At 34.3% G+C, this 15,162-nt stretch overlaps 1 protein-coding gene across 1 annotated transcript in view; it reads left to right on the top strand.

The window, feature by feature from the left end:
* CCSER1 (coiled-coil serine rich protein 1) overlaps window positions 1–15,162 on the top strand; it is a 1,250,826-nt gene that overhangs the window by 502,122 nt on the left and 733,542 nt on the right. The window contains exon 7 of the mRNA XM_060147099.1: window positions 10,317–10,394. Coding sequence (XP_060003082.1) covers window positions 10,317–10,394 — 78 coding nt within the window. The remainder of the gene's footprint in view (window positions 1–10,316; window positions 10,395–15,162) is intronic.

Raw genomic sequence — 15,162 nt, forward strand, 5'->3', positions numbered from 1 at the left:
AAAATAATTCTAGGGAGCCCTGGTGAGGTGACTCTTGCACACCGTCACATGTATCCCACCTCGAAATTGTCTTTTTCGTGTGGTGAATTAAATTATTTAAAAAGAAACAAAAGAACAAAAATGAAAACCCAAAGTTTCCCTTAACAGTTGTGATCTGTGCATAGTAGTGGAGCTGACACCTTCAGTGATCAGGATTTAGCTATTAGGAACGGACAGATTTGGGTGAACACTACAAGGTTTCTTGATAATTTGAGGGAGTTTAGAAAATGAGGTGTGGAAAAAGAGGTAAACTGCATGTGACCCTCATAAAGATTACAGTATATAATACAGCAGAAATTTGCTAAACAAAGTCTTTTCGTAGAAAATCCTTTGGTCATGGAAATTATCCATCTCTGAGTTATGTCTTAAAGGGTCAGATGTCCTTATGTCTATGAGTTCATGTAATTTACTTGTTCAGAAGGTGTTTATTGAGCATCTATTATGTGCCAGATGACAAGAATCTTAATGTTCATTAAATAATACTTGTGGAACTGGCCAGTTGGCTGCCACTGTGGTGTGAGAAAAAAAAAAAAAAGAAAGAAATTTGCTAAACAAAATTGACAATGGGTATAAAGTTGAAGTAAATATTTTATGTTTATTCTGCTCACTCCCTTTTTTTGGTTTTCCTTTGTTATAAATTGGTTAAGTTGGGTCTATGTGTATTGGCTACAGGAAGATGCTAAACTTCTTGTCTTCTTTGAGACGTATGATGAAAGAACAATTAAGGTGAAGTCATTTTGGTTTCCAGGTAGCATAAGCTGTGTGGTGGTGATTTTCATGATCACACCCTAACGTTAAGGGGTGGAGAGAAGAAGTAGGTGTCCTTGTTCTTCCTGACCAGCATCTTTCCTGCCTCCCTAATAACTCTTGGTTCAAAGCTTGAAGTTCATCAGATTATTCTACTTGTTACCCCTCTTTATTGTAGTCTTTGTTTGACCCCCATCATATTCTTCCCCCTATTCTTTAAAAAGAATGTGGATCCTTATTCATTTTTATGATTTCCAATATTGCTTTTGAAATAGTTCTTATTTATCCAAATTGTTGCCTCACCTTAGCATCTCAGCTTCTTGTGATTTCCGATGGCCTTGGCCTGCAGTGGCTTGAAGCAAGATTTCGGTTCCCAGCCAGAGATTTGAGGTCGGGCAGTGGCAGTGAGAGCGCTGAATCCTAGCCAACAGACCACCAGGGACCAGTGGACAGTGACAAGGCCCTGGCCCATCAGCTGTGTAGAAATGAGTTTTCACATAGAGACAGAAAGTAGTGAAGCAAGTAAAGTGTTTATTAGGAGGAAAAAAAGAGTACAGTACGTGTGTGGATAGACACACAGGCGGGCTCAGAGGGAGAGTTGCGCCCTCGTGGTAGTTTCAATCACTTTTATGGGGCATTTCTTCTGGGTTTCCTTTGGCCAATCATCTTGCTTTGCCTGGTTGTGAGTCTGTATTTGGTATATCTCAGGGTCCTCCCATGTGTGCGTGTGCATCTCTTAGCCAAGATGGATTCTAGCAAAGAGGCCCATGGGAGGTTGACATCACTTACTATGGGGGGGCTCCCCCTCCCTCTTTGAACCTCCAAGGAGCCTTTCTGCACATGTGTAGTCGGGGAGGTCTCCTTGAGTTCGAGAATGTGTAATATGAGGTCTTTTATCTCTCATCTGGGCAGGGACCAGCCTCCTCCATTATCCTGCTTTTATGGAGTTTCTGTCTACAGGGGAGAAACTGTTCAGCCTGGGGCCCATCTATCTCCTCCCTCACTTGAACTCTTGATTTTTTCATAACTTGTTCTTCATCCTATCTCAGGCAGTGTATCCAAGTGCTTACCTGACATCTCCACTCCCACGTCCAACTGGAATTTCAAACTTAACTTGAACAAACTGAACTATTGAATTTTTTTTTTTCCACTTCAAATGTGTTACTTCTGCAGTCATTCCTCTCCCAGTAAATTCCTACTTAATCCTTCTGTTTGTTTAGGCACAACCTTAGAAGTCATCCCTGTCTCCTCTGTTTCTCTCCTAGCCCATAACCAAACCATCAGGAAATTCTGTCCTTCTACCATCAAAATATATATACTCTTCAACCAGTTTTCACCACCTGTGCTGATGAAACCTTGTCCAAACCACCATCAGCTCTCAACATATTACAATCACCTTCTAAGTGGTCTTTCTGCTTCCATGCTTGCCTTTCTGAATTTCTTTTAACCTGGCATTGCCACATTGTATTCACCACAGGTGAGTTACCAAATCCAGCACACACTCGAGGGGAGAGAATGACACAACGGTGCAAATTTAAGAAAGCAGGGATCTTTGGAGCCCATTCTAGAAGCCAACTACATTAGCCAGTATATCAAGTTTTAAGTGCTAGCCCTGGCAGGCAGAATTTAAAGCTAGAAGCTTACTAGCACTCTATAGCAGACACAGAATTCAGCTGTCTTTCAGTTTAAAAGCTGCCAACATTCTCCTACCTACGGAACACTTAAAAAGTCCAAGAATGGAAAGGCAATCTTTTCTTCCAGTTCAATACTATACCAGCCAAATCTGCTCATGAAAAGCTGCTCTGTGTAGTTCAAAGTCAGCCAGCAGCAACTTGCAACCCCTAAGGCCCTGGCATCTGTGTTTTGACCGAGACGACTCATGGCCATTGTCTTTCTGATGTTCTTGGGACCCAGAGGCTTTGCTGAGGTCTATTCATCCCACACACCATCACTTATTACTCACAACAATGTAAAAGGGCTCCTTGCCCTTGGGAAAAGTCTCCATAAGCTGCAGACACACTTCCAGGTTAAAATTCTTAGGATTTGAGGCTTAAAGCTCTTACTTGGACCTTAGCAGTAAAAAGCCTACCGCAGAGCTGTTGAACAGAACACATGTTCTCTGCATGTGATCCAGCTAGCAAAAAAAAGAGGAATGAGCTGAGCCAATCACACCGAGTTCATCCATCCCAAATTTACCAGCGAGAAAATTTACCGATTCTTTGCTAGGCAGAGAAGCTGAGAGTGTAACACTAGTAAAGCTCCTTCTACATGAAAGGAAACACCAGGAATGAGGAATAAGTGTTCCTTGCAAACTTAATTTCCAAATATTTCATTTGCTTTATAACTTCATTTTCTTTAAATGTAGAAAATTAAACATGGTCACAGATCTTTGACTTTATGATTTATTTATGTTTATGTTTAGAAAAGCCCTGCCCATTCTATAATTGATAGATAATACCTATATTTTCTTCAAGTTCTTTTGCATTTTCTTTATATTTAGCACTTTAATACATTTAAAGTTTATTTGAATGAAATTTAAGGATGTATTTTTCCCCCTAACACTTAACCAATTAGTAAATCACAGCCTATTAAATAACCTGGTATATTTCTCTATGCCTATTGAAGTTACAATAAATTTAGAACTCAAACTTCTCAACTAGGAGTAAAAATCAGTACATTAGCCTTGGGGGAAAATTTGATAATATATGTGAAATTAGCTAATTATGTGCATATTAACTGAGACTTTATAATTCTATAAATTTATTGAAAGAAAGAGTCACAGATCTGTTTTATGATTCTCATCACGGCATTAATTGTAAAGAAAAAAATGAAAATGCAAAAATTATGACAAATGAATAAAGTTATATGATGGTATTTTCACTCATCATAAAGTACATTGAAGAAAAATGTTTGATGCGAGAAAAATCCTGAGAATGTAGTTTGGGGCAAAATTTAGAATAGATAATATACATTAATTCCAGTTAATTACATATCACAGAAAAAGACTGAAAAAATGTGTGTACATATTTAATCAGCGATTATCTTAGGTAGTTGGATTTTTATTTGTTTGTTTGCTTCCCTATCTACTTACTTATGAATCCTTTTTCTAGTTTGTACTTCTCACACTTGCTTATCTCCTCTAGCGAATTTAAGATAATCGGAGGCAAGGACCTTTTATTAAACATGCATTGCAAATCTAGTTTGTGATAGATTCTCAGTACTGCTTGTTAAATGTTGTAAATGACATAAGACCATAATTTCAGTTTGTGGCAGCAGCAGAACATACCAAGAATGTTCAAGAAAAAAAAAAATAAGCAGATAGAGGGATAGTGGAGATTCAGGTCATAAAGAGGTCTAGCAACAGTTGGTTTGGATTCAGCCTTAGAGATTAGGCATCAGGGACAGAATCTCTTTCCTTTGGAGAAATAGTAGGTAAAAACAGGAACTCAGCCCTACGATATCTGTACAATAACTTGGGGAAATTATATAGGAACTTTGAGGTTCAAATATGCACTTCCAGGATTGGGATATATGAGTTGAAACTGCAATTTCCTAAAATTGAAGCAAACCAAAGCAAAATAAAATTAATAAGCTAGTCATTGTTGAGGTAACTAATGCCACCATCAACAAAAATGGGATGGTTTAAAAAAATATATCGTTAATCAGATTAGCTATTTCTATCTTAAATTATGTTGCAGTGTGCCTGGCATGAAGTCATTGTGCTTTCGGTAGTTGATTTTTCAATTATTTTAAATGAATAAGAGGATATGAATTTTGTCACTATGGTGAAGCTCTAGCACTGCTCAAAGGATAAAGTGCTTGGATTGTAAATGATTTGTGTTTCTTTGTACATATACCATAGCTTGATATAAAGCATACTCTGAGAGAATCTAATTACTACTTTTTTCTAAGTGTATACTAAACAACAAATCTTCCACTCTGTAATGTGGTTTCTGAATGGTTCTCTTCACCAAAAGGAAAGAACTCAAATAGGTTGCCACCCTGAGTTCTTACGTCAAGTTTAGTTTTCATTATTAGTTAATATGTTGGCCAATATCTGACTAAGTACAGTCTCTTATTCATTTAGTTATTCTGAATCATCCCCACAAAACCTGCCTGCCCCTATTTGAGTTGATATAATTTAATTTCTGAATTTACAAACTAAGTACCAAGTCCTAATTTCTCCTGTGGGAATGAGCTAGTTTATATCTCTGCTATAGTCTAGTAATTTAGGTTACTTTGGGTTTTGGTCACACAACCTTGATTTAGCTTTGGTTTAGTGACAAAACAATGAGGTAATGAGATTAGTAATTGGGATTGATCACATCAGAGTAAGACTAAGAGCAAAGCTAACTCCACACTGAGCCAGGCATTTATTGGGGTATTGTTTCTCTCAGCTGTCTTTGATTATTGATATCAGACAGGAAGAGATTTTGAAAATTAAGAAGGTGAACTTCAACCAGAGCTTTTGTTTACCTTATGCATCTGTACTAAAGGCCTTTTTTTTTTTTTTTTTTTTGCGGTATGCGGGCCTCTCACTGTTGCGGCCTCTCCCGTTGCGGAGCACAGGCTCCGGACGCGCAGGCTCAGCGGCCGCGGCTCACGGGCCCAGCCGCTCCGCGGCATGTGGGATCTTCCCGGACCGGGGCACGAACCCGTGTCCCCTGCATCGGCAGGCGGACTCTCAAGCACTGCGCCACCAGGGAAGCCCCGTGTGGCAGCTCTTAGTATGCCAAAGTGGCATGGTGTTGGCAAAACCTATGTGCTTAAATTTCTATTCCATTGAGAAATTTAAGAAAGAGGGGAATATTCCTATCTTGTTTCTTAGAATTTTATTTTAAAAAGCTTGTTTTATTTCCACTTGTGCCCTTGTTTTCCTCAGAGTCAAAGATGAGTCAACAGTAGGAGATGATAGATACACTGCTCTTCTTGGCATTACTATTCTCCTTCGCACTTAACGCTTATATCTCTCCTTCTGCCATCCATCTGTCCAGGAAGTTCCATAATCACCCACTCTGAGGAGAGTCTTGTATATTAATTTTAAATTGTCAATACTTTAGCAAAGCCTTTCTCCCCTTCCACAACACACCCACAAGCAGTTAATATTTCAGTGTTTAGGTGTGTTGTAATTAAAGTATCATTAAGGCACTAGTAACCGTTAGATTCCCATCTAAGATATGAGATTGGCTAAAGTGTCTGAGGTTACTTGATAAAATACAAACTAATCTCTGTGAAAATCTTTGTACTAGAATGTGTACAGTACAAATATTAAGGTTACTTAATGCTCATTAAACACCAAGTAATTGCAAAAATATTTTCAAAGAATAGAATCCTAACTCTGTTGTGTTTTTGGCCATCATATGTTGATCTGAAAGGATGGTAGAAGAAAACATACATGAAAATCTTTGTGAACTTGAAGTAGGACAAGATTTCTTAGGAAAAACACCAGAAAAGTATAAACTCTAAAAAACAAACAAAATGGCAAATAAGATAGAAAGCATTGGTCCTTTTGTAGACACTGTTAAGAAAATGAAGAGGCAAGCCCAAACTGGGTGAAAATATTTATAATAAATATATAATAATAAATATATATGACAAAGGATTTGTATTCAAACAACCCAGTGAAAGAGAAGAATAGGCAAAATATTTGAACAGACGTTTCACAAAACAAGATATACTTACTAATGGTCAGTAGGCACATGAAAAGATGCTCGGCGTCATTTGTCATCCTTGGAAATGAAAGTTAAAGCCGCAGTGAGCTACCACTACAGACCCATGGGATGGCTAAAATTAAAAAAAACAAAACTAAACTAAATACCAGTGTTTATGAGATACGATGCAAATGAAAGTACGAACTATTGCATTTTAGAAAACATTTGTCAGTTTCTTATAAAGCTAACATAATGCCAGATATAAATTTACCGTAGGAAGCAAGTAATTGCACCAGTAGGTATTTATCCAAGAGAAACGAAAACATACATCCACATAAAGATATCTACAAAAGCACTCAATATGGCAGTATTCCCAATACCCCCAAACTGGAAGCAATGCAAATTCTAGCAACAGGTTATTGGATAAATGAGTTGTGGCCTCTGCTAAATACTACACAACATTTAAAAGGATGGACTACTGAAACATGCAACAATATGATATGATGAATATCAGACTAATTTTGCTGGGCCTAAACAAATTCATATTAATATATTTCCCTTCCTATGAAATTCTAGGGAAGGAAAAACTAACCTATAGCATATAGCTTATCATTGTTGCCTGGGACCATGGATTGGGTGGGTGGGAGGTGCTTGCATGCAAAGGAACGTGCGGGAACATTTGAGGTAGTGAGAATGTTCTATATTTTGATTTCGGTGGTAGTTATACATGTGAGTACATTCGTCAAATCTCATCTGGCTATATATTTTGAAAAGTTGCATTTTAGTATAGGTATGTTGATTTAAAGAAATAAAGTTGATTTAAAGAAAAAGAGGTTGGAGATGAGGGAAGAGTTTGCAAATTTAGGGAAATTATATTCTAAAAACAACAACAAAGTGAGTAGTATCTTCAGAACTAATGAGTAGAAAGAATTCTGAAGAGCAGTATGCATGAGAGGAGGGTGATATTCACGAGAATATCTCTGATATGCTCAAAGGAAGTACTTGGCTAGATTTTATTATTGAACTTAAAGATCTTACTTAATGTTAAGCTCAATTTGGAAGAAAATAAAAGAGAACTTAGCATACTTGGGATAGAAATAGAAAGGGGGAAAGTCTACTAATTTGTATAAAATAACATTTTACGTGAAGGAACAATGCTAGGTTCATGTTTATTTAATCACCTCATGTTGGAATGAAGCACACATTTATTGGACTTAGAACCAGAAAACCAAGTTTTAGCACACTCAGACAGTAAGAATTAGGATCGTGTTTTTTTATAGCCTGTCAAGAATGTCTCGTGCAGTCTCCAAAGGGTCAGAAAACCCAAATGTGTCATATGAGCATTAAGGAGATTCCTTCTGTTGGGTTGATTTGCTTCTTTTGAAGAATAGCTTTTCCATATTCCCATGGGATTTGCTTTCACGTTATTGTGAAAGGACCATTTCCAAAGTCTCTAAAATATATTAAAAGCAAATGAAGGCATAATTATAAAAAAATAATTTATGAAGAAAGTTATGAAAGAACACACACTGTTGGCTTTTTTAAACTTCAAGTGTAACTTGAGAGTACTTTGTTAATTTGTATTTAGATACACACTTGCATTGGTATTGCTGCCATTGAATGAAAGGGTAAATGATTTAAAATATGAAGTATGGATAAGACTTATCTGAAGGATTTACTATAGTATTTTATCTAAAGGGTGAATAAATTGGAATGACACCTAAATTACAGATCACTGAAACACAAATGGGATAAAAAGCTGAAACTGAAGATTTTTTATCCTATTTTTTGCCATGTATTTCTCAACTTGATAATTAAATGCAGTTTATCAGATGTTGTCATATAAGACTGATTTGCTTTTTTAAAACACTTTTCTCAAGATTTCCTAAGAGCAATAGAATTAAAATGTCACACTATAAGATAGATTTGAAAGTTAAAGTGAGAACAAAGTTTTCTCTAAGAATGATATTCAAATAATCAAGGTTACATGATGCAAATTTTAGAGTCTGCTCTCTATAGTGCTTAGAATGACACATTTATTTCTGGGAAGTTGTGGGAGACCTTAACCCTTAAAGAAGTTAACCATGAAGCTTTATTTTGAGCGCATCTTCTTATGGAAGTTAAAAAAAAACCTTCATCTGATCCAGGCTTTCAAATTTTTGTAACTGAATGTCATCTCTGTCTCCTGAATATGATTTTTAAGGACATAATACTTTAATATGCTATGCAGAATGTCAGTATTTTAGGAAAATATCAGATAATTCAACTACATATGAACTGTGCTCTATCACTTGCTTAATTTCTCATGAAAAAGCTAATGATGAGAGGAACAGCTCAAGAGTCTTGTTTTTCTATTTCTCCAAAAATGTTTTACTCATTTCTTATGTTAAAATCCTTCAGTAAATTGATTCCTAAGAAAACCTCTTTGTTTCCCCATTACATCATGTAATCAGATAGTGAAAGTCAGAAGTTCAGAATATTTCCTGATTTTGATCTAATAAATGACCAAGAAGCTCTGAATATATTTAGAAATTAGTCAGTAAGTAACTCACCTCAGTTATCTGGTGCCTGTATTTTCCTGTTTCCTTTAGTAGATTATTGTTCAGTTTTTATCTAATTTCCTCCTTTAGACATTTTAACTCAATGTTCAGGCTTATGTCAATTTCTAAAGAAGGTACATGTTGTATAAAATATTATACTGAGTATCTTGGGTCCTATATTTATAGTTCATATCCATTGTTTCTGGAATAGACAGTCAGAAGTAATCCTACTTTAATGGGTATTTAAAATGTGTCCAGGTTATTGTGCACCTGAATCAAGTGAATTGAAAATAATATTTGAGTAGAAAGAGACACTAAGAATTTGTAGCAACTGCAGCATGTATTCTTTGAATGTATTCTTTTGTTAGAATTTGGCAGCCAAACTTATCTACTTGTTCCCTTATCTCAATCAAGGTTAGTTCATGTTTTTGCTTTAATCTTTACTGAAAGTTTTTCTGTATTTGTGTCCATGTACATTTGGAAATGGAACTGAAAAAATGTAGGTGTGTATTTTTTTTTCAATGTTTTGTTTGCTTATCTACTTAAATGGAAGAATTCCTCTGAGAGAATGAGTTGAGAGCATAGTAAAATAACTTCTGTTGCTGCCTATTATCAATATCTTTTTCTTGCTTTTAGAAAAAAATAATGACAAGCTTCTAACACGCATCTCTTTATATAGGCTAATCTCCTACTTAAATTTTAATTGATTACATTTTTAAAGGACTAGAAGAACAGCATTAGCAACATTCTGATAATTCTCTTATATTTGTGTAAATCTTTTGTCCTTAAATTTTTATTTAGCTGAATATAATAAGAAAGTTTGTCAAGAGCTATGAATATGGGAATTTTTAGAATTTAATATTTCTTCATTTTGCAATTGTAAATTAATGGCAGATATGCTTTTCATCATGAATTAAAAACTGGGTACAATGACTCAAATCTCCATAAAAGGAAAATATGAGTAACATATTTGAATATCAGCCTGAAAGACATTGAAATAGCACCATAGTGAACCATTATAGGTATAGTTTAATTATCAAAAAAAGGTAATATGTTAAGCAAATATAATACTAGATACCATCCTAACATAAAAGATGGTTATTATATTTAATCAAATACACTTGAAATGCAAATTGAGAAGTGATAATTTGATTAATTTCTTAATTATTTCTAAATAAGGAATGATTCATTATACAATAATAATTTGAATTTTTCTACATCCATTTTCACTTATATATTTGTTTTTTATTTTAACAAGAAGAGTTAGGTTCTAAACTAGGAATAATAAAAAATGACTACAAAAAAGTATCTCTCTAATTCAATTTTGTTTTTCTTGTAGAGTACAGATATGAGCCCAGCAAGTAGCACCACTTCACTTCCTGTTAGTCCTCTTACTGAAGAGCCATCGCCTTTCAAGGTAAAAAATAAATTGCAAACATTTTTAATAATTGTTTACAATACTTTTAGGATCTTTAAAAAATATTCATTTTACTATAGTAAAATAGGTAGTTCAGGCATAGATGGTGAGGTTAACTGCTTTAGTTCATAAGGATCTTGTTTCAGATGTTAAAATTTTGTTGTTGTTTTGTCTGTTGTCATTCTACTTACTAAATAAAGGTAGAGTTTGAATAGAAATTGATACTTTATATAACACATTGTTTGCCTTGCATGTAAGAGACAGTAATTTCATTGTAATAGCTTGATGTCACATGAATTATAGGTTTCAAATCTTGTATTTATATTAATTTAAGCAATAAGTTTGGAATGAATTATTCAGCACTCATTGAGTAGTTAAACTTTTATTAGCTGGTTGAATTTTCATTGATGACTCTAGGTCATAATTAATTAATTGTGTGTTCTTTACAAACTAATGGTAAAAATAAAAAATTAACATATGGAATCATTCTTCCAAACACTGCATTTTTAAAATATTTAAGTAAATACTCTAAGTATGATTAGCAGAATTCTTCAGTTTGGGAGTCTGTATACATTACAAATATGAAGTCATCTTCTTGTTTTGCTATTTAAGATTAGATGTTTCTCTTTAAGCCAAAGCTTGTAAATCAGCTATTTTATATGTGTACCAGAGATTTCTGGATTTCTTTAGGATTATTGTAAATAAAGGGACTCCTTAAGATCATGGGAAAGAAAAAAAAAAAAACTTGGAAAGTTGGGATGATACACTTATGTGCAATGGTTTCAGTTTAGTTTAAAGACAGGTGAACATATTTTGGGGGGTTATGATGATTTGTATTTTATCATAACTTTGTCATTGTTTTTCATATGAAGACAAAATCTTACTCAACTTCATATTGCTTACATCTAGTACAGTGACTGATGTGGATTTCCGTATACTCAATATTTGCTCTATTGTTAAAATGAAAATAATAGAAGGTTACAAATTCCATCGTGGGTCTTTAGTTTTCTAATTATAGGTGCTTTGTGGCTTAATGATAGACAATAATAACTGTTAAAGGCTCATTTATGTCAGAGAATTGTTAAATACTAAATAGAATTCTGATTATATCATTTATTGAGAAATGTTTTATCATTCTACAACAAAAGGAGAAAATAATACTAATGTTTCAAAGTTTAGTATTCCTTAATATTCCATCTTATGGTAGATGGGACAAAATTTAAAGAAAAATCATATTTTTAAAAAGTTTTTAATTGAATTCTCACAGCATCACTAGAAACCATTTTCTCTTTTTAATATGCTGATAATGACTACCCTCCTTGAAAATTAATGTATTTTTTAACAGAGTTAAAAGGAAACATCAGATATATTCCAAAATCTGCTGACATAAAGCTAATATAAATATAATTATTTTAGTTAGTTTCTCTGACTTGTTCTGAGAGATCAATATTTTTCCCGTGTTAATGTGTAAATATGCAGTTAAAACTTCCAAGTGCTTATAATATATAATATTGGCTTTTGCTAACCAATATAGTTATAGTACCTCTTAATTTACTTCTTCTGTGATAGGAATATTATTTATATTTTTTCAAAACAATTTTAACAGATATAGAAACATCCACTAGTATTTAGAAGTATCTAAAATTAAGGTTACAAATTTTACAACTCCTGCATTTGCTTCTTTTATTTTTAGTTTATAAATTGTTGTCATATAAATGATTAATAGAATTCTTATTTATCCTTATATAAACACAAAATATACAGAAACTATTTTGAGATGTACCTTAGCAGTATAGTACATTTTAATTGCAAAAAAATTTGTTGAAAACAAAAGAACACGGAAGACATTGAGTTTTCCGATAACGATACCCTGAAAAATCTTGCAATTTTAATTCATTTATCTCCGAAACTTTATTTAAATTTTTGATATTTGACCAACACGGGTAACTAGAAAAAAAATTGATTATCTTTTTTTTTTTACTCCCCAAGAATAAAATAAGATCAATCACCTTTGATACTTTAGTTGTATTTTCTAAGACAGTGATTTCAGCACCCAACTCCATAACCATCTGCCCTAATATTAGACAAGGAAGGCTTTTGAAAGATAAGCTTTGGTGGCCGGTTGAGAGACTTAATTATACCTTTTTTTCTGGGAAATAATTAGGTTAATAAAAGAAAGTATTCCATCCCTTTTCTTGGTCTATTTTGGAAGCACTCATATAACAGTTGGAGGAAGATATCCTGTTTTGGCTCAAGTGTTTATCCAAGTAAATGCTTTCCTTTAAATGTTATCTTCAGAATGACATTCAGATTAAATTTATTTTAACCATACCATTTGACATAATGACAAATGGTATGTAATATATTTTTTAAATCCCTAATAATTACCTTCCCACTAATATCTCTACCTATATTATTGACTTGAATGTTAGATGAGAAATTGTCTATCAATAGGAATGTACCACAGTGGGATCTATTAAATTTAAGGTAGTAGAAAACTGGTAGTATCCTGGAGACTTACCCAAGGGGTCAAGAGAGGTATGTTAAGCTCTGGAGATACAAGAATCAAAGATGACAATTAAATTTTGTTTGGGACCAGATGCTTCTTTTCCATAATAAGACTATTTTTTGGCACTACTAGTACTGGAGTACATACTTCAATTTAATTTTTAAACAAAACCAGATCAGCTCTTAAAAATAGCCCAAGCCCTGTATACTTACTCACGACTCTATTCCCTTACAGAACGGTTCACCTTGTGCTAAATTTCTTACCCTTACCATTTAAAACCCATTGCCATAGTGTTTTGTTTGGTTTAGTCTTTCAAAAATGAGGACAGTTCTCACAAAAATCCATCTAGTCTTCTCTTAATAAATTGCAAGATCTAGGAAACTGCCTTTCTTTCAGATAGAACTGACTGATCAGAGATAAGTAGGGTTTCTCCATCTGGACAGGGTACATGGATACCAGTTCACCACAGTCACCATTCCCTATTCACACCTGGCAGTGAAAGCATTTGAGTGAACCCCTTCATATAAAAAGATGTATAATTCACAATCCTCCACCTACACCACAGGTAATAAACTCACAGATTTCCCAGTCAGACTCTTGTTACTGAGACGTTTCTAGGAGTCCAGGTTTTTATAATTATGCAGACTATTGTTATGGACATATATTTGGAAACAAAGGGCAAATGCATAACTTCAATTTTTTAATAGAATTTTCAGCATTCCATAAAATATATACATATGTGGTCTGACACATATGCCACTACATTATTATGGAAAGGCCAAGGGATAACTAATTTCACATGTGTGGAAACAATATTTTATTAAACAGCCATAATAGAATCATAATAGTGCAAGTTAATTGATCTAAGTGAGACTTTGATATAAGGAAAAAGGGAGTAGACTGCTTAACTGTTAATTAAAAGTTTTATGTTTTTCTGTAGAATAACCAAGTTGACATTGTTAATTTTGATGTGCCCATTCTACCCTATTCTACCTGTTCCCTCTGCCATTCTCCCTGATTTCCTTAATCTGCCTTGTCTCTTCCTTTGTGGCCTCAGTCAGATGTACCACACCAAAAATGCTTTGGGCCATCAAATATTACTGTTCTTTAGTAGGATGACGCTTTTAATTTATTTGTGTATACACAGGTATTACAGCCTCCATCCATTCCTGGAACTAACATTCTTAAAGCTAAAGCTGGCTCATTGTTCCTGACCCCTCCGTTAATAGTACACTTGATTATGGGCCATGTTCTTTTTGCCAACCACATGCATCACATATTTTTAAATTTATTTGTTCTTCAATGAAGCCTGATGGCTAGATCTTAATCCCTTTTCCTCCAGAAAGCATCTTTTTTGATTGCATAAGTTAGACACAGGTATTATCCTGCCTTATTCTTTATCCTTATCCTGTGATAAAGCCAACAGGAAAGAAACAAATTCAATTTGCCTTTTCTTTAGACATTGTTTCAAAAGTGCACCAAGACTGTCCTCCATGCACCAATCTTCAGTAAAAGTCTGAAAATAAAAATCACCCATTGCCTTCATGACCCCATTGACTGCTGCTTCTCTCTGTTAGTGGGTTCCTGGCATGTGTAAGGTGCTTGGGTATCCAGTGCCTAGAATGCACAGTGGAGCCACCCTCCCTGAAGTCCAGCCATCTTCCCCAGGAGCTGACACAGAGTGGTGCTGGGCTCTTTCCTGGGTCTCCTCTCCTATGGAATTCCAAGGTTCTCTGACTACTTTTCTTCATCTCCCTTATTTAAGCAAGGGACACAGAGGAAGAAATAGAGAAATACATGAAGGTCTCAAAAATTTTATCCTGCTAGCCAATGTGGGGATGTTATGATCCACTTGACCATAGAGCCTAAACTCAGGACTTAGTAACATGTAGTAACACACATAGTTTGCTCTCAATTATATAAAATAAATATTGAGTAGGGAAAAAAAAAAACCCAGAAAATATACAGTTATCTACAATCAACTATTTAGATGGACTATAAATTTTTTTCCTATAGTTTCTATAATGACCACTTATTTCTATTTTAAGAACAATATATTTTTTTAAGAAAGCAGAAAAGAGAGTTGGGAACATTAGAGGCAGTGTAGCCTAGTTAAGAGACTTCCTAGGATCAAATCCCAGTTCTGCCACTTTCTATTTTTATAACTGTGAGTCAGTTACTTTGTGTCTCAATTTCTCCATCTGTAAAATGGGAACAATAGCAATTGCGTCTTCATTGTGTTCTTATAAGGTTAAACAA

The sequence above is a fragment of the Lagenorhynchus albirostris genome, chromosome 4 (genome assembly GCF_949774975.1).
Source record: "Lagenorhynchus albirostris chromosome 4, mLagAlb1.1, whole genome shotgun sequence".
In the NCBI taxonomy this organism is placed as follows: domain Eukaryota; kingdom Metazoa; phylum Chordata; class Mammalia; order Artiodactyla; family Delphinidae; genus Lagenorhynchus; species Lagenorhynchus albirostris.